General features: G+C 44.9%; 1 protein-coding gene across 2 annotated transcripts in view; it reads left to right on the top strand.

The window, feature by feature from the left end:
* Nucleotides 1-20,077, top strand: part of MYO1F (myosin IF) — a 228,107-nt gene that overhangs the window by 145,937 nt on the left and 62,093 nt on the right. For both annotated transcript variants that reach the window (XM_069976647.1, XM_069976646.1), the window contains exon 12: nt 10,330-10,416. In XM_069976647.1, coding sequence (XP_069832748.1) covers nt 10,330-10,416 — 87 coding nt within the window. The remainder of the gene's footprint in view (nt 1-10,329; nt 10,417-20,077) is intronic.

Raw genomic sequence — 20,077 nt, 5'->3', positions numbered from 1 at the left:
AAATAAAATGTTAAGAAAGTGATGCAAACACCTCTGGATGCATCTGGGAAAGCAGGGAACACAGTTTACATGAATCGCTTTTACCGGGGTTTGCGATCCTCTGCACTATAGCCGATGTCTCTCATGGTTAATATATTGAATTAATAAAACACATTTTCTTTGCAATAAAGTCCCTTTTATTGTTCAATAATTAAATGTAAACGATTCCATCATTTTGCAATTAAATATACTGTTAACATAAATATATATATAAATAAATGTATATTTATCTATATATTTATTTTTTGACAGTATATTTAATTGCACAATGATGGATTCGTTAGAATTAAATTATTGAACAAAGAAACTGTATTTATTTAAACGAAAATGTGTTTTCTTAATTAAATATTAATTAGTACAGGAAGCTCTATAAGCCGTTAATTCATATGCCGGCAATAGAGCATTCTGTACTAATCATCACTTAACTTTAATTAAAACATCAAATGTTTCTTCTAATTATGTTATGACAATAGCATTATTAGAAGAAACATTTAGAATTATATGTGCGCTCAGCTGATTGGCTGTTCGGCTGAGCGCACATATAATGAGTCGGTCCGCAGCACAGTCACTTCATTGTGCTGCGGACCAGCGAAGAGGACGCATCGGGGTGAGTATAGAGCTCTCCCCACCCCGTCCCCGGCACTGCACCCCTCCCAGCAAGGAAGGGGGGTCACTTAACCCCTTCCTTGCTGGGATGGGTGCAGTCTGACATCAGTCTGGCCCCCAGGGGGTTAAGGGGGATACGATACATCCTCCCTTAACCCCTTGGGGGCCAGACTGTAAGCAGCGATCTGTAAAGATGCTGCATACTGTAAGGTGCACAACACCGCTCACAATGATGGGTGTTGTGCTCCTGTTTGTGTGTTTTTTGTGTGTTTCTCCCTTTTTGTTTTTCAGATATCGGTATCCTGGGGATTACGTCGAATTCCATGGACTACGTCGATGACCAGCGGTTGTTCTTTGAATTTTTTTTAATAAAATGGTCAATGAGGGGTGTGGGGGTGTTTTTATTTGAATAAAAAAATTTGTAAACTTGTGTCTTGTCTTTATTTCTTTACTTTATAGACTTAGTAGTGGAAGCCGTCTAATAGACGGAATCCATTACTAAGTTGGGGCCTAGTGTTAGCCGGTATAAAATGGCTAACACTAACCCCCTATTATTACCCCAGTACCCAATGCCACCAGGGGTACTGGGAAGAGCCGGGTGCCAGTGGTCCCGGAGCGTCAAAATTGGCGCTCCTGGACCGGGCGGCAGCAGGCTGGTAAGATTTAGGCTGGGGAGGGCCTAAAACAATGGCTCTTCCCACCCTGGTGTTACCAGGCTGCTGTCGTTTGGTTTTTAACCCGGCTGGTTATAAAAATAGGGGGGACCCTATGCGGTTTTTTTTTTTAAATAAATAAATAATTTAAAAAAAACGCATAGGGTCCCCCCTATTTTTATAACCAGCCGGGTTAAAAACCAAACGACAGCAGCCTGGTAACACCAGGGTGGGAAGAGCCATTGTTTTAGGCCCTCCCCAGCCTAAATCTTACCAGCCTGCTGCCGCCCGGTCCAGGAGCGCCAATATTGACGCTCCGGGACCACTGGCACCCGGCTCTTCCCAGTACCCCTGGTGGCATTGGGTACTGGGGTAATAATAGGGGGTTAGTGTTAGCCATTTTATACCGGCTAACACTAGGCCCCAACTTAGTAATGGATTCCGTCTATTAGACGGCTTCCACTACTAAGTCTATAAAGTAAAGAAATAAAGACAAGACACAAGTTTACAAATTTTTTTATTCAAATAAAAACACCCCCACACCCCTCATTGACCATTTTATTAAAAAAAATTCAAAGAACAACCGCTGGTCATCAACGTAGTCCATGGAATCCGACGTAATCCCCAGGATACCGATATCTGAAAAACAAAAAGGGAGAAACACACAAAAAACACACAAACAGGAGCACAACACCCATCATTGTGAGCGGTGTTGTGCTCCTTACAGTATGCAGCATCTTTACAGATCGCTACTTACAGTCTGGCCCCCAAGGGGTTAAGGGAGGATGTATTGCATCCCCCTTAACCCCCTGGGGGCCAGACTGATGTCAGACTGCACCCATCCCAGCAAGGAAGGGGTTAAGTGACCCCCCTTCCTTGCTGGGAGGGGTGCAGTGCCGGGGAGGGGGTGGGGAGAGCTCTATACTCACCCCGATGTTGTCTCTTCGCTGGTCTGCAGCACAATGAAGTCACTGTACTGCGGACCAGCTCATTATATGTGCGCTCAGCCGAACAGCCAATCAGCTGAGCGCACATATAATTCTAAATGTTTCTTCTAATAATGCTATTGTCATAACATAATTAGAAGACAACTCCCCAAAAAGACAAAAGCATATGCACAAAAAGGTAGCACATCATAATAATACTTTATTGAGACAATAACAAAATATACAGAAAAATACCATAAACTATGCAGGGGTAAAGCAATAAGGGAGACAAACCCCAAACACTACCCTACATTAAAAACACTTAAAATTTCAACATGAGACCCGCCGGCGTACCAGCAAGGTCTAACAACCACTCTGACCCCGGACCATATGGGTTCTAACAAAACTGCCTAAGCAGTATCCCTATGACATATGACATCAAGAAAAATAATTAATATGAACAAAGGGTAGATAAATGAAACGATCACCATGTGCAGTCCAAAAAATAATAAGAAGCGGGTCAGATAGGCAACAGTCACCCCACGCGTTCCGCCGCCCAGCGGCTTCCTCAGGGCGGCGGAACACGTGGGGTGACTGTTGCCTATCTGACCCGCTTCTTATTATTTTTTGGACTGCACATGGTGATACCCCCTGTATCCCCCCCTATAGATGGCTCCCCCCTGTATCCCCCCCTATAGATGGCTCCCCCTGTATCCCCCCTATAGATGGCTCCCCCCTGTATCCCCCCCTATAGATGGCTCCCCCTGTATCCCCCCTATAGATTGCTCCCCCCTGTATCCCCCCTATAGATGGCTCCCCCCTGTATCCCCCCCCTATAGATGGCTCCCCCCTGTATCCCCCCTATAGATGGCTCCCCCTGTATCCCCCCTATCCTTCCTCTCCTCTTCTGCCCCCGGCTGATGCGTCGCTCCCCGGGGGATTCTCCGGGAGCGCACACATCCGGAAGCTCAGTGTGCGCCCAGGCCGGGACTTAGGCACAGGAAGCCCCAGCGACGCGCAATGAGGTTCCTGATGCGTGCGCTCCCGGAGAATCCCCCGGGGAGCGACGCATCAGCCGGGGCCGGATTTCCTCTTGCGAATGGGTAAGATGGCCCTGCTGCAGCTACTGACTTATACCACCATATACAATTACTAACTAACACCACCGCTGCTACTGACTAACATCACCACATACTGACTAATACCACTGCTGCTACTGAATAACACCACCGCTGCTACTGAATAACATCCACTGTACAAAGACCAATATCACCTCATCCAGTCATATAGAGGTAGCCTCAGCTCTACACAGGTTCTGTACACCATATACATTACAGTGCAGTTATATCCGGTGACTCACAGGGGACGTCTTCTGGTCAGAGTTCTTCCCTTTTCATCATCAGAGCAAACAGGTTATGGTGCAATGTTTCGGTGATCCTACACCGCCATTTTCAAGCAGGATCGCCGAAACGTTGCACCATAACCTATTTGCTGTGCTGCACTGATTATGAACTTTTGCCAATAAATTCTCACTAAATCGATTTGGGAGTGCCGAGACTATCTATTGAACTGGAATCTATTTGGTCCGTGGTCGGGACAATCTCTGGCAATCTCTGAACATTGATTATATATCTATCTATCTTCGGCTTCTCTGTATGAATTACAGGCAATGTTTTTGGTATTCAAGGTTGTTCACTTTTCCTTTGGTCTCCATCTGGCTCCGGCCATCATGAAGACATCTCCGACCATGACTTGACTCCACAGGATCTGCTAGAGCGACATTTTAGGCTCCTCACTCCAGCTTATCCTCATCTCTATACAAACTCCCCTAGTAATGCAGCCTCTGTGTAGTATAGGCCTCTCTGTGGTATTGCCCCCCTCTCTGGAGTGTAGGCTTCTCTATTGTATTGCCCCCTATGTGTAGTACACTCCTCCCTCCTCTGTTTAGTACAGACCTATGTGCAAAATAGCACGCGCGCGCACACACACACACACACACACATCATCATACTGAGTACAAGATGCTGCAAAGCTGGGTGACCTCCATTATACTAAGCACTAGATGCTGGGACAGCTGGATGATCTCCAACATACCGAGTATAAGATGCTAGGAAAGCTGGGTGACCACATAATACTGACTACAGGATGCCAGAAAGCTGTGTGACTTGTATTATACTGAGTATAAGATGGTGGGAAAGCTGGGTGACCTCCATTATACTAAGCACTAGATGCTGGGAAAGCTGGGTGACCTGTATCATACTGAGTTTAAGATGGTGGGAGGGGGCGGAGCCTTACCGCTGAGCAGGATGGCAGCCTGAAAGAACTGCTCTCCTCAGCGGCGGCCTAAAAATTCACCAAGACATGGGAACTATGGTCAACATATAGAAAAAATAGAAATCCATGACTACATTCATTAAATTTGGAAACTAAGCCCACAACGAACCCCACTACCCCCCCTCCTCCCCCCCCTTCCCTCCTCCCCTCTCATCTTGTTAGTCTTGTTACAAGTGTTTGTACCCCCCCCCCCTGTTAATTTCTTCCCATTCCTGGGAAGTTTCTGTTATTGAAGACCGCATAGGCGGAGTTAAGACGCATATAACAACGCCTCTCCATTGGACCAAAAGTTAAGCGGTAGGCTCAAGAAGTTTTAACTATCCTTCATTTATTCTTCATTTGTTCACTGTTCATTGATATACTTATGTTCATATAATATACTTCTTTAATACTCACTGTAATTTGGATGACCTTTGTAAAGTCATTTCAGAAACCAATTAATGTTTTGTACAACTTTTCAAAACCCAAAAATAAAGAATTGAATTGAAAAAAAAAAAAAAAAAAGATGGTGGGAAAGCTGGGTGACCTGTATCATACTGAGTATAAGATGCTGGGAAAGCTGGGTGACCTCCATCATACTGACTACAGGATGCCAGAAAGCTGGGTGACCTCCATCATACTGACAACAGCAAGGGTGTCACACTCAGGCCCTCCAGCAGAGCTGTATATATAAATGGCTCCTGCTGGTCACTTGGTCATTGCTATATATATATATATATATATATATATATATATATATATATATATATATGGCTCCTGCTGGACGCTGCTGTATATATATATATATATATATATCCTGCAGGTCAATGCTGTAAATATCTTCAAAAAGGCTGCGGCACTCCAACGATAGTGATAAACTGTGCAAAAATTTATTCAGATCCCAAATACAAAAGCAGCGATGTTTCTGACTGCAACTGCGGTCTTTTTTCAAGCTATTTTAAGTAGTTGTGGTCAGAAACGTCGCTGCTTTTGTATTTGGGATCTGAATAAATTTTTGCACAGTTTAACACTATCGTTGGAGTGCCGCAGCCTTTTTGAAGATATATACAGACAGCCTGGTGGACCCCTGGCTTGCTAGCTGGCACACAGTTGCTCTCCTCTTTTCCTGAGTGCCGCATATATTTTTTGTGCTATATATATATATTATATACACACATATATAGCAGTGACCAAATAACCAGGAGGAGCTATATATATATATGTATATAAACACAGCAGTAATCAAAGGACTAGGTGATGCTATATATATATATATATATATATATATATATATATATATATATATATATAAATATATACAGCAGTCACCAAATGACCAGGAGGAGCCATATATATATATACAGTGGTGCCTTGGATTACGAGCATAATTCGTTCTGGGACTGTGCTTGTAATCCAAATCCACTCTTAAACCAAAGCAAATTTTCCCATAAGAATTCATAGAAATGCAGACAATTGGTTCCACACCCCAAAATAATGATTTATTATTCTGAATGTAAAACTAATGAAACAAACATTCAGAAACAGCAGAATATGTGATATTATAAGTTACTGTACAGTAATGGAGAAGATGGAAAACACCAGGGCTGACAGAGACTGCAGGGAGTATGAAGGAATGAACCAAGTCACAATTTTGAAAAACTGTGAGCTCTTAAACCAAAACGCTCTTAAACCAAGGTACCACTGTATATATATATATATATATATATATATATATATATATGGCTCCTCCTAGTCAATTGGTCACTGCTATATCTATAAAGTGATAAAGTGTGTGTGTGTGTGTGTGTGTGTGAGTGTGAGTGTGTGTGACACCACGGACACTGATGATGATCACTTACAGCTGCCGCTGGACTTCATAGACGGCAGGATCCCTCCAGCTCTCTCCTCACACCAGGCTCTGTAGGACAGTGAGGGAGAGGAGGGGGAGGGGCCAGCAGCAGAGCAGGAAGCAGCGTGTAGGAGGAAGAGAAGAGACCAGGGACAAGATCCAGCCCTGGCTGGGCTCGGCATCCGACGGCTGAGGGGGCTCCTCATGAGCATGGGGCCGGCTATTGCCAGGTACTGTTGCCCTGTTAGGGTCCAACTACACAGGTGCTAAGGTTGTCTGCAAAAGAAATAGCTTTTGCAGACAGCATTAAGCGTCTGAGACCTCAGTGGGCCCCTGCCAGTGTGGGCCCGGAAGCGACCGCTCCCTTTGCCCCCAACTGTTTTCGCTACTGTGTTTGGACTCAGTCTAGTGGACCCCGCCACATAGGTGAAATGTATTATCCATCCACCCATGCACCAGGTGCGTTATCAGATGTCCTGCCACCTACAGCCCTCCAGCGTCGAGATGCCAGCAGTCATGGCCCGCCCCACATACCGAATTGGATATGTGAGCAATGGCTGGCCACAGCGGTGCCACGCTCTGCTCTGCCTCGCTCCTGCTCTACCTGGAGGACCATTGAGGGGTCAGTTGGGGTATTGTTTGTTGGGATGGGGGGCAGGCAAGATGGGGAGTGTGTGTGGGGATGGGGGGCAGTCAGAAATATGGTGGCATGGTTTGCTTATTGGGGGGGGGGCAGGCAAATTTTTTGCACAGGGGCCCTATGCAGGACCCTTTGCAAAATTCTGTACTCATATGTGTAAGTGGTAATGTAGTAGTACCAAAGTTTTACCACTGGATGTCGTTATTGCAAGTATGTATACCTAGATATTGCAAGGCTGTAGAAGCTAAAGAGTTATTGTTTTTTGTGTGTGTCACATGGATCCGTACACCAATAAGAGTTCTTTCTTCTTCTTTCCTATCACCTTTCTCTTTGCATCTTTCACGTGTACTCCTCACCCACACACAGCAAACCTTACATGCGTTGTAGGAAGAAAGTCACATGGGTAGGGGAAGTGTAGGGTCTTACTACTTTGGATTCTGTAAAGAAAGGACGCAAGCTAGAACGCTCCCTACAGCAGCCAGTTGGGCCCTGGCTCCTGCCAGGTCCCCTAGTCAGGGTAGTTGCGGTCCAGACGTTGAGAAGTGCACACGCTAGACCCAGACACAGTTCCTTTCCAGCAACACTTCTTAACACTATGCATGTTAGGTCGCTACTAGAATGGACAAGTCAGAGATCATCTCAACCCACTTTGAGAACCAGAAGGTACACAGTGTAGGACAGTCTCCATTAAAAGTAAAGGAACTGATCCGGATAGAGCAAAGTTGCTAGAAGCCTATGCACTCTATCTCGCAGCGCAGGTGTAAGCAGGAAACCCTCAGCATACCGCTCATCCCAGGTAACCAGGTCTGGGGCTTGTGTCACCCTCTTGGACGGGTCAACTGACACTGGTGGGCAATAGGTGGTGCAAAGACCAGAGGTCAAAACACAGGCACAAGTATCCTCTCTACTTTCAAGTATTCTAGTTCTTCTACCTCTGAAGTTCTGGCAGAGCACAGTACTACTTGGGTTGGGACTCTCTCGACATTCTCCTTTCTACTTTTCTGAACTTTTGACATCTCAGCACGCAACCCAGCCAGCATGGCTGTACCTTCTACTCTACTCTCAGTACAGATATAGCCTATTAAGTATAAAGTACCATATCAAGGCAAAGCTGTATTACCTGCTTTCTAGATCAAGTAAACAGATTTTATTTATTGTAACGGGACTCTTTGGCTCTTCACTAAGCACCTACACCGCAAATACACCTTCCTTGGGTCACCTCCCCTTTCTGGGGGTGGCAGTACCAATAGTCCGGGTGGGTCGCTACTCCACTCCGGACCACCGTGATAATTGCCCAAGGGACCCCCAAAAAGCCCGGCAGGCTACTGTCCACTGGGGAAAAAGGTAAAGCCAGCCCACTAAAATAAAAGCAGGTGTGCTAGCATGCCTGTGTGCCCATCCGGCACTGGCGTCACGACAAATTACCACCGGGCAGGGCTATACTTCGGCCAACAACTCCCGGAGTGGTGTCCCACCTAACCATCTGGCAAGTGACCGGCCCCGCCTCTACACCGGAGGCCACCACAGCAGCAGTGCACTCTGCCAGCCCTCCTTTCTCTTCCTGTCAGCCTCTGTAAGAAGCCAGAAAAAAAAATTGGCAGCACCCCTATGTCTCTGTTCACACTGTAGGATGCATGCCGCAAGTGGCTTAAATACAGACCAAAAAAAAAACACAAAGTGCAACAGCAACCTGCAGGAGCAAGTGCTTACCACACATACTCCCCCCAGCATACACATGATAAAAACCTGCTCTATAGATATTAAAAATAAGTATCTTAGCAAACTATTTGATCAAACGAAGTGTACCATGTCATCACATTAAGGTGTCCTTTAAAGACATGGTCCTACTCTAGCATTCTAACACTAGCAATGGCCTTTCCTGGGCTAACAATAAGCCTACAATTGAGCAGATAGGAGCCAAATCTCTATTTATAGCCCCCACAAAACATGGGTGGCGTGCAAGCCAACAAAAGGTAGCAAAAATCCCCACATACATACACCCCACACACACAGATTGCAATATCTATAGAGCAGGTTTTTATTATGTGCACGCTGGGGGGGGGGGGTATGTGCGGTAAGCGCTTGCACCTGTAGGTTGCTGTTGCCCTTTGTTTTTGTTTTTTGTTTGTTTTGTCTGTAAGCAGCCAGGACACTCCTCTCTCACTGTGGCCTCTATAAACAGCCAGGACACCCCTTTCCTGTCAGCCTCCTCTCTCTCCCCCTTCCCCTCTTACCCGTTTGGCCTCCCCTCTCTTCAGATCGGCCTCCGTTGGCAGCCAGGACAGCAGAGGCCTGAGGCCTCCGGTGTCCATGGCTATCATTGGGACTCTGCGATACAGAGCAGCATTTATTAATTTAATTTGTCAGCACTGGAGCATGGCTTCAGTGCTGACAGATGTGGTGGGCGCCAGCTACCACTGACAGCTGGGACCCACCACTGATGACACAGGCACAGCTTCTTTGTGCCTGTGTCATTCAGAGGACACTTTATACTAGGGAAGAAGGGGTTCAGTCTGGGGGATCCTGGTGGCTTCTGGAACTGCTCCCTGCATGGCGCTACAAGGCCAACCACTGTCGGCACAATCTGTAAAAGCATGTTATGCATGAAATCAGGCTTAGAAGCTATTTATAACTATGCACTTTGGTAAACTACCTAAAACCCTGTGGCATGTCAATTTTAATCATAAAATGTTTTTTTTTTTTTTTTTTTTTGCGAATATTAACGCGTAGCATTCATAACACAGAGTGGGAAAGTTATGAAAGGAAAAAGGTGTATTTTTGGCGTAAAACGGGTATTTGCGAATAAATTTATTTGCAAAGGGCCATTTGGCAAAGGTATTCGCATCCGGCCATTTTAAGCCAGCTTCACCAGGGGGGCGGGGGTGAGGAGGAATGGGGGGGGGGGGCACGGACTCTGGGTCCGCTTAATTTATCATTTTTGCAATAAAAAATGATAAGGAAGCCTACGTCAACTCCGAGCTGGCATAGGTTTCCTGGGGCATACACTGGTGCGCGCAGGATTTATGTAGAGGCAGTGCACCTCTACATAAATCTTCGTATTGTCAGCACTGCAGGGATATTTTTACGCCCGATGCAGAAAACGCCGGACATAATAAATGTCCCCCAATGTGTTCACAACTACACAATGAAGCCTGAGCTTCATGAAGTCTGACAAAAAAAAAAGAAATCAGAGTACTATATATTCCCAGTTCTGTTCAGTTTAGAGGTTGTAAGCTGCCACAATACAAGTATGTGTGGAGAACTTTGGACTTAACAGTCATCTATTCTTTCTCTTTTGCACAGAAAAACGGGTTTGAGCAATTCTGTATAAATTTTGTCAATGAAAAATTACAGCAGATCTTCATTGAGTTGACGTTAAAGGCTGAGCAGGTAAATTCAAAAGACATGCTAGAGATTGTAAAACTAGACCATTGTTTCATTTTATCAGATGTATTGTTTTAATTTCAACATTGAAATAACAATTATACAGGTTAGTTTTATAGAAATACTGTACAAGCAATGTTTTTTGTCACATATGTCGCTACTAGATCCACTTTAACTAAAGTTCTTCTTTAGGCTATGTTTACACAACGTAAGAGACCAGCCGTTCCATGACCCCGGCCAGGTCACAGAACGGCCGGTCTCTGCTCGGATCATCGCGGCCGGTACTTAAAGCGTAACCGTCATTTTTTTGAAAACATTAAATATCAACAGTTCAAGCGATTTTAAGAAACTCTGTAATAGGTTTTATGTACTGAAAGAGTTAACTTGTGGACTAAAAAAGCAACCTCCCAGCCCCCACCCTCACTGCAAAAGAAGCAGGAGTTCTCTGTCGATTATGTGTCTATGGAGAGGGGAGGCGCTGTTAGGAGTGACTGAGCACGGAGGATTTCTGCAAAGCACAACACTCTCTAATCTTTTCTCAGTAAGTTGATAGATAAGCACTGACCTTTCTGAAACCTGAATCCTGTGTTTTAGGTGCCCAGAGAGTCTACAAACAGCTGACCTTCATGTCACCTCTTCCTGCTCCCTCATCTCCCTCGGCCCCTCCCCCCTTCATAGGCTTACAATGGAGAGAGCAGAGCCCGTCTTCACTGGCTTCTCTGTAATGAAGACGGATTTGCCTGATAATGCACAGATAAGAAGTCAGGGGGGTAGGCAGGGAGATTGCTTCTTGAGTACAGAAGGAGGCTTTTTTGGCTGATAAAACCTATTACAGAGTTTCTTAAAAACGCTTATACTACGGATTTCTGCAATAAAAAAAAACATGACAGTTACGCTTTAAGTACTGGCCGGATGATCTTTTCCGGCCGCAGGATTCTGATGCGGGCGCATCAGCGCGCGCCCGCATCAGAACCTCTCACAGCACACAATGAAGCAAGTTGCCGGAGCCGCTCGCTTCATTGTGTGAACTGACAGTGTTTCCTACGGCCGCAATTAACTGAATTGCAGCCGCAGAAAACTGACATGTCAGTTATTTGCGGTGCTGCACGGGATTCCGGCCCAAGCATATACGATGTGTATACACTCTGGCCGGGATCCCATAGAAGATAGGCTATGTTACACACCGCACAAAGTACGGCCGTACTTTTACGTAGCCTGAGACCGGCCGTTCTGTGACCCCGGCCCGCCGGATGATCTTTCTGGCCGCAGAGCTCTGATGCGGGCGCATCAGCGTGCGCCCGCATCAGAGCTTACCATAGCACACAGTGAAGCAAACGGCCGGAGCCGCTCGCTTCACTGTGTGAACTGACAGGTCTTTCTGCGGCCGGAATTCACTGAATTCCGGCCGCAGAAAACTGACCTGTCAGTTATTTGCGGGGCCGCACAGATCCCGGCAGGAGCGTATACGATGCGTGTACACTCCGGCCGGGATCCTATTCAACACAAAACTGTGTCACACACCGCAAAACTACGGCCGTAGTTCTGCGGTGAGAACTACGGTCGTAGTTTTACGTAGTGTGAACATAGCCCCAAAGTGTAAAGTGTCATATAACTTTTTTTTGCAAAAATCAATAGTACAAGCAATTTTAAGGTTTTATTAGTTATAAAAGCCTCTTTCTGTACTCAAAAAGCCGTTTCCCAGCCTCCCCTTCTTATGTGTGCATTATTAGGCAAAGTCATCTTCATTACAGAGGAGCAAAGTGAAGACGAGTTTGCTGAGTCCATTATATCCTATGGAGGGTCAGGGGCCAAGGGGATGAGCAGGGAGAGCAAAGAAGCAGCTGTACAGTTTGCGGACTGTCTGGGTGGGCACATAAAATGCTGGATTCAGAGGTCAGATAGGTCAGTGCTTATCTGGGAGCTTGGTGAGAGAAGATTGCAGGGTTTTGCAGGGCTGCCTTTTCTACTCTTCTTGCTCACACACCCCTCCTTGACCACTCTCCTCTCCATAGAGCATAATGGATACAGAAATTCTGCTTCTTCTGAAGTAAGGGGAAGGTAAAAAAAAACTGCTTTTTGAGTAGAGAAGGAAACTCTTTTGCTTAGGCTAGGTTCACACTGCGTTTTTTTATCCCTTTTTTTCATCCGTTTTTTGCAAAAAAAAAAAGGATGAAAAAAAGGATGCATTTGTGTGCATCCGTTTTGATCTGTTTTTCCATTGACTTCCATTGTAAAAAAAACGGATCAAAACAGATCAGTTTTTTTTTTTACAGACACAAAAACGTAGCTGACACGCCTGTGTCCGTCAACCCCTAGACGACCCTGGACGTACAGTTACGCCATGGAAGTCTGTCACCAGACAACCCTGGGCGTAACTGTACTTCCAGGGCATAGCAATGATCAGTGTATGAAATCAATCTAATGTATGTAAAAGTCCCCCAAAGGGACTTAAAATGTGTAAAAAAAAAAAAAAGTTAAAATCACTAATACACTACCCCAAAGCCCCTCCCCCAATAAAAGTTTAAATCACCCCCTTTCCCATTATATAAATAAAACATATATAAAAATAAATAAACATATAATATACCGTGGCGTGCATAATTGTCCGATTTATTAAAATATAACAAGCGTCATTGCGAACAGCGTACACGAAAAGAGAGAAAAAATGCACGGATTACCGATCTGATGTTACTTTATATATAAAAAAATTTATAAAAAATGATTAAAAAGTCTGATCTTCACAAAGATGGTATTAATAAAAACTAGAGATCATGGCGGAAAAAATGACACCACATACAGCCCCGTATGTGAAAAAATAAAACCGTTATAAGCGTCACAATAGGCCCATTTTATTAATAATTGATTGCCAAAAAAAGGATTTAATTAAAAAATATATAACATTAGAGAATCTGTGTAAACCTGCATATGGTTGTGTTCGGGATGACGTATAGAATAATGGTATCTTGTCGCTTTTACCGTATAGTGCATTACGTAGACACAGGAAACCCCCAAAAGTTACCATATTGCATTCTTTTTTACGATTTTACCAATTTATATCTTCATAAATATTAATTTTGGGATTCCATCATACATGTTATGGTAAAATGAAAGACACCATTACATAGTACACCTATTCCTGTAAAAAACAAGCCCTTACATGGCCCTGTAGATAGAAAACCGAAAGTGCTAGAGCTCTTAGAAGGGGAGGAGGAAAAAACGAAAACACTAAGATCAAAATTTGCATGGTCCACTGGGTCCTCAAAGGGTTTAAAAAACCAGATCCGTTTTTGCAAACAGTTTTTTTCATCCGTTCTTTGCAAAAAAAAGTAATAAAAAGAAGATGAAAAAAACTGATGCATTTGTGTGCATCCGTTTTGATCCGTTTTTCCATTGACTTCTATTGTAAAAAAATGGATCAAAACGGATGCACACAAATGCATCAATTTTTTTAGCCGTTTTTTGCAAAAAACGAATGAAAAAAAAAGATTGCAAAAACGCAGTGTGAACCTAGCCTAAATAAAACCCATTAGGGTGCATTCACACATACAGGATCCGCAACAGATTTGATGGCGCAGATTAGAATCTGCAGCAGATACACTGCAGATTTGCTTTGTGTGAACGCACCCCTACAGAGTTTCTTAAAATTGCTTGAACGATTGATGTCACTGGTTTACATTTGAAAAAAAAAAATTAGCTGACCTAAATATTTTTGCTGATTTTTAATAATAGCTGCTGATTCATTATTTGAAGGCAAAAAAAATATGCAATACGTCAAATTTTTTCCACAAATGAGAAGTGTTTGATTAAAGGTTTTATTAAATCCAATATTTAGGGTAATAAGAGGTTTGAAGACAAGTAGTTCAGCTGGGTATGAAGAAAATGCAATTTAACGATCATGTTTTCCCCAAGTCTTTGAAAAGAGATTATTACATTTTGAACTGAAAGGTTATAATTTTCTGCTCTAAAGTTGCCACGAAAGTCTGTAATTGTGGTAACCCACTAGGGGTGTTACTATTATCCACACCCTTCATAAAAGTCTGTACCTTTTGTAGTCCTATTGCAGCTGAAGTGTTACCAAAGATGACCACTAGATGTCGCTCTATTATATAACTGAAGTGTGGAAGCCGCACAGCTGAAGTGTCTCAAGGGGTTATTGTATTTTTGTAAACCAGATTCTGTGAACCAGTAGGAACTCTAGTTTCTTCTATCCTATCACCTGTTCTCTTTCTCCTCTTCTATTGCACTCTTTCCAACCAACCACAGCGCGACTTACACGCTGGTTAGGAAGTTAGTCCCTTGGGTGAGGGAGGAGTCTTACTTGAGATTCTGTGGAGAAAGGACGCAGCTCTGAAAGCTCTCCACAGTGGTTTTGCCAGGGCCCTAGCCCCCTGCCAGGTCCCCCTTAACAAGTCTTAGTCTTAGTCAGTACCCTGCATGGATAGGACGCAGGACAGAACTCGCTTACAAACTTATTTCTTGAAGCACCAACACGTTGTGTGATGCAGTGCTAAACTCTTCAAGAGAGGACTAGCCAATAGATCATCTCAATCCACATCGAGGACTAGGAGTAACTACAGTGCAGGACAGTCTCCGCAAAAGAGCCAAAGAGCTAGGAACTGATCCCGGTGGAGCAAAGTTACTGAAAGTCTATGAATTCCATCCCGCAGCGCGGGTGTAACCAGAAAATTCTGGCCATTCCGCTCATCCCAGGTAACGAGGTCTGGGGCCTGTGTCACCCATTATTACGGTTCAGACAAAGCTCTTATCTTTTTTCACACTCCAAATAATATCTATATGATAAAAATGAAAGTCTGTCTGTCTGTCCCGTATAGACTTCAAAACGCCTAAAACCGTTTGACCTCAAATTTGGCTCACATATATATTGGTTGCCCGGGAAGGTTAGAACGAAGGTCCCGAAGGAGGGGAGGGGGAGAGGGAAGAGCACCCCATAGAAATTAATGGGAAAATCTCCACACTGCATACACAGGTCATATAATTAGTGCTGCAGCTGAAATGGCAGTTGGCAGCCTTAGCAACCAATAGGATTACTACTTTCATTTTCACAGGGAGCTGGAATCTGATTGGTTGCTAGGGCCAGCTGCCTCACAACAGATCCACAGAAATAAATACAGTAAGGGTGCCGTCACACACACCGTCCGCAGCGCATTTCACGCTGCGAATTCGCTGCGAAATCCACTGCAGATCCAGTGTCATTCAACCCTATGACACTACATACTCGCAGCGGGATTGACATCCCGCTGCGAGTATGTAAATTAACCCCCTTGGCGGCTGGAGCGTAACTTACACTGACAGAGGCACCCATCATCCCGCTTGCACAGACTGCTATTAGATCGTGCAGGCTCCCCTCCAGTGTGTTCAGTGCTGTGCTGCTGCTGCCGGGCACAGCTCTCTCCTCTACAATAAGCTACAATTTACATAAACAGTGCAGAACTGTTGGGGTATATAGCGTATAAAGGGATATATAGGGCTCCTGGCGATTTCCACTTAAACAAAAAAAAAAACAAGGGCATAGATTTGCCTCCTGGACGACCTTGGAACAAATCTAATTAACACACTGACACTTTATACCGCCGGGTACATTTTCTATCCATATTAGGGATGCTCCGAACCTGCCGAGGTTCGGGTTTGTACGAACCTGTACTCTTGGCAATGATTCCCGCTGTCTGCCCGCTCCGTGGAGAGGGTAGATACAGCAGGAGGACCACCTGGAAAACTGTGATACAGCCATAGCCATAGGCAGGTTCGGACCATCCTTAATCTATGTCATAAAAATTAAAGTCTGTCTGTCTGTCCTCTGTAGACTTCAAAACGCCTCAACCATTTAACCCCAAATTTGACCCACAGATACATTGGGTGCCCGGGAAGGTTAGAGCGAAGGGCCCGTCCTTACCGGATGTACAGGAGGGGTGGCGGAGGGGGAAAGCCCCAATAGAGATGAATGGGAGAATCTCCACACTGCACACACAGGTGATATAATTAGTGCTGCAGCTCTCCAGCAGAAATGACAGTTGGAAGCCTTAGCAACCAATAGGACTACTACTTTCATTTTCACAGGGAGCTGGAATCTGATTGGCTGCTAGGGCCAGCTGCCTCACAACAGATCCACAGAAATAAATACAGTAAGGGTACAAACACAATGGGTGAATCCGCGGTGGATTTTTTGCTGCGAGTTCACAGCGAGACCCACTGCGGATCCCTGCCCTGTGCACTTTTTGGCAGACAAACTTGCAGCAGGATGCACATCCCACTGCAAGTTTGTCAGCAGTCCGCTCCGTTAACCCTCGGCCGCCGGAGCATATACATAACCTGCTCCCTGCTCCGGCTTGCTTCGAGGCTCGCGGCGTCTTCATGTCCCGCTCAGCCAATCAGTGTGCTGCGGCAGGGCAATGCACTAATTGGCCGAGCTGGACCTGCCGGGAACCCCCCAAGCAAGCCAGAGCGGGGACCAGGTGATGTATACACTCCGGCTGCCGGGGGGCTAACGGAGCGGGCTGTTGACTAACTCACAGCGGGGTGGGCATTCTGCTGCGAGTTTGTCTGCCATTGAGTGCACAGGGCAGGGATATTCGCAGCGAGACCCGTTGCAGATTCGCCCAGTGTGTTTGTACCCTAACAGTGTACAGTGTATATACAGTGTATACAGTAAGGGGCTTACCTGCCGGGTGGTGGTGTTGGGGAATGTATACAGTAAGGGGTTGTTAGGGAATGTATAAAGCATGGGGGCTACCTGGGGGGTGTATACAGCATGGGGGGGCTACCTGAAGGGTGAGTGTATACAGCATGGAGGCTACCTTCAGAGGGTAGTGTATACAGCTTGAGGGCTACATGCAGAGGGGAGTTTGTACAGCATGGGGGCTACCTGAAGGGGGGAGTGTATACAGCATGGGGGCTATCTGCAAGGGGGGCAGTGTATACAGTATGTGGGCTACCTGCAGGGGGAGTGTATACAGTATGGGGGCAACCTGCGGGTGTGAAGTGTATACAGTATGGGGCAACCTGCAAGAAGGGGGGAAGTGTATACAGTATGGGGGCTACCTGCGGGGGTGGAGTGTATACATTATGGGGGCAACCTGCAAAAAGGGGGGGAGTGTATAGATTATGGGGGCTACCGGAGGGAGTGGAGTGTATACAGTATAGGGACTTCCTGCAAGGGGGGAGTGTATAGAGTATGGGGGCTACCCGCAGGGGTGGGGGGTGTATACAGTATTGGGGCCACCTCCAGGGGGTGGGGAGTGTATACAGTATAGGGACTACCTGCAAGGGGGGGGGGTTACAATATTAGAAACTTTAAAACCTCTTCTGTGTTGTCCTAGGATGAAAAGTAGTGCCTAAAGAGGGCCAGATTATGATGATGCAGGATTGTTTATGCAGGATTGTTTATTATAAGCTGCAGGTTTTCTGCACACACACACACACACACACACATACACACTTATGGTCTGCAGTCAGCGGGGCCCAAAACTATAAACTACAGGTATACAGGACCCCAGAACTATACACTACAGGTATACAGGACCTGTATAGGCGCATGTTTTTATTGTTTTGTCATCCATTTTAAAGATGTGAAATAAAAATTCTACTTTTAACTGGAGCGGTTTTCAGCATCCGTTTAACGGATCCGTTTTTTTTAACGGTCAAAAAAGTAGTGTCAACAGTACTTTATTGTGCATCACAAACACTGCGTTTTCAGCATCCGTTTAACGGATCCGTTTTTGTTTTGCAAAAAACGGATTGCAAAAAACGGATGCATTTGTGTGCATCCGTTTTGATCCATTTTATTTTATAATGGAAGTCAATGGAAAAACGGATCAAAAACGGATGCACACAAATGCATCCGTTTTTTGCAATCCGTTTTTTGCAAAAATCGGATCCGTTAAACGGATGCTGAAAACGCAGTGTGAACCTAGCCTAACCAGGCTCTGTATACAGTCTGATCACATGACATCTCAGATTGGCTATAAGGTATTTAGGATGTTTAAAGTTTTTAGTTTATTTCTAATGTGCATAAGCTACAATTTACATAAACAGTGCAGAACTGTCCTGGTATATAGTGTATAAAGGGGTATATAGGGCTCCTGGCGATTTCCCCTTAAACAAAAAAAAACAAACTAGGGCATAGATTTGCCTCCTGGGCGACCTTGGAACAAATCTAATTAACACACTGACACTTCATACCTGGGCAGCGCCAGGTACATTTGCTAGTAATTATATGTAATGTTACGTTATAACTGCAAGAGTTTATTAGTTAACAACATTTTAGGGAAGAACCTGGCGTGACTGGAGGAAACTGATGTTATTTCTGGATTCAGCACACGAAAATACATAAAGATCACATCTCATCTTGTTGTCAGCAAAACTGATGTATACCAGTGTATTGATTTCTAAAAAAATTTACATTTAAATGACAGTTACAATATAGTTCATAGAAGTGGGTGTCGGCACTATCCACTCACCGCTGTGTAGGAGATCCCAGCTGATAGAGTCTCTCTGGATACTAGCGTGGTAATAGCCGTGCTCTACGCCTCTCAGCAAACAATGTCCAGTATACTTATAGAAGAAATAGAGGCAATGTGGCACTGGCTAAACTTTCCACGTTTTCTTTATTACACCATCTTAACAGTCAGTGATACAAAGTGCAGATCGGCAAATCGGTTGCCGATCTGCACTTTGTATCACTGACTGTTAAGATGGTGTAATAAAGAAAACGTGGAAAGTTTAGCCAGTGCCACATTGCCTCTATTTCTTCTATAAGTATAAATGACAGTTACGCTTAAGGCTATGTTCACACTGCGTATGAGTCCGGCCGTAGTGCGAACCGCGAATATACGCACGTAGTTTTGAGGTTGATGCGTTCGCTTGAAAGTATACGATATACGCCCGCACAATGCACACTACGTATGAGCTTACGGCCGGATCGTATACGGCGCCATGAAAAATTAACAAGACCATTGTTTGAGGACGGAAATGTTGAAACTCACGGCCGTGGATTTTCATGCGGTCCCGTTCGAAGTACTTATTTCAGCCAAATTGAACTTGATTTTTCGATCCAAAAGGTTCTGTGTAGTTTACGGGGCTGGGCGAAGATTTCCAAGTAAATGACCTGCCTCAGATCGCTTTGAAACAAGCTAGGGAAGCATAACTGTACTACGGGCGTATGTTCGCGGTTCGTACACATCCGGCCGCATGTCTATTTTTCCCACGCCCATAGTTTCAGCCACACGTGTACGGCGGCGTATGAAATGCGTCCGGACTCATACGCAGTGTGAACATAGCCTTAAAGTGAATGTACCATCAGGTGCATTCGCTTTAAGTATAGCATATCAATAGAACGGCGCCAGTGCCGTAGTCCTTTTTTTTTTTTTTTTGAACCACGGCCCAATTCCGGCGCACTACAACGGTCTATTACCGGCGTCTGTTAGAGAAAATTCCTAAACCCACCTACGCTACCGTGTGGCTGTGGAACGAAAAACGATCAGGGAGTTCAAGCCCACCTAGTGGTAGAGAGAGTTTTCCGGGAGACCCTCGAAAGACACATTAGCAACTTGCAGTAGAAGACTCTGCTTTTTTCGGTTAACTTAGATACTGGCAGGCTTGGTACCTCATTACTTGTACAATCCTTCAGGGGTAGCAGAAGAAGAGAATAAAG

The sequence above is a fragment of the Dendropsophus ebraccatus genome, chromosome 7 (assembly GCF_027789765.1).
Source record: "Dendropsophus ebraccatus isolate aDenEbr1 chromosome 7, aDenEbr1.pat, whole genome shotgun sequence".
NCBI lineage: Eukaryota > Metazoa > Chordata > Amphibia > Anura > Hylidae > Dendropsophus > Dendropsophus ebraccatus.
Note: the sequence above shows the minus strand (reverse complement) of the source record. Positions and strands in the feature narration are given on the sequence as shown.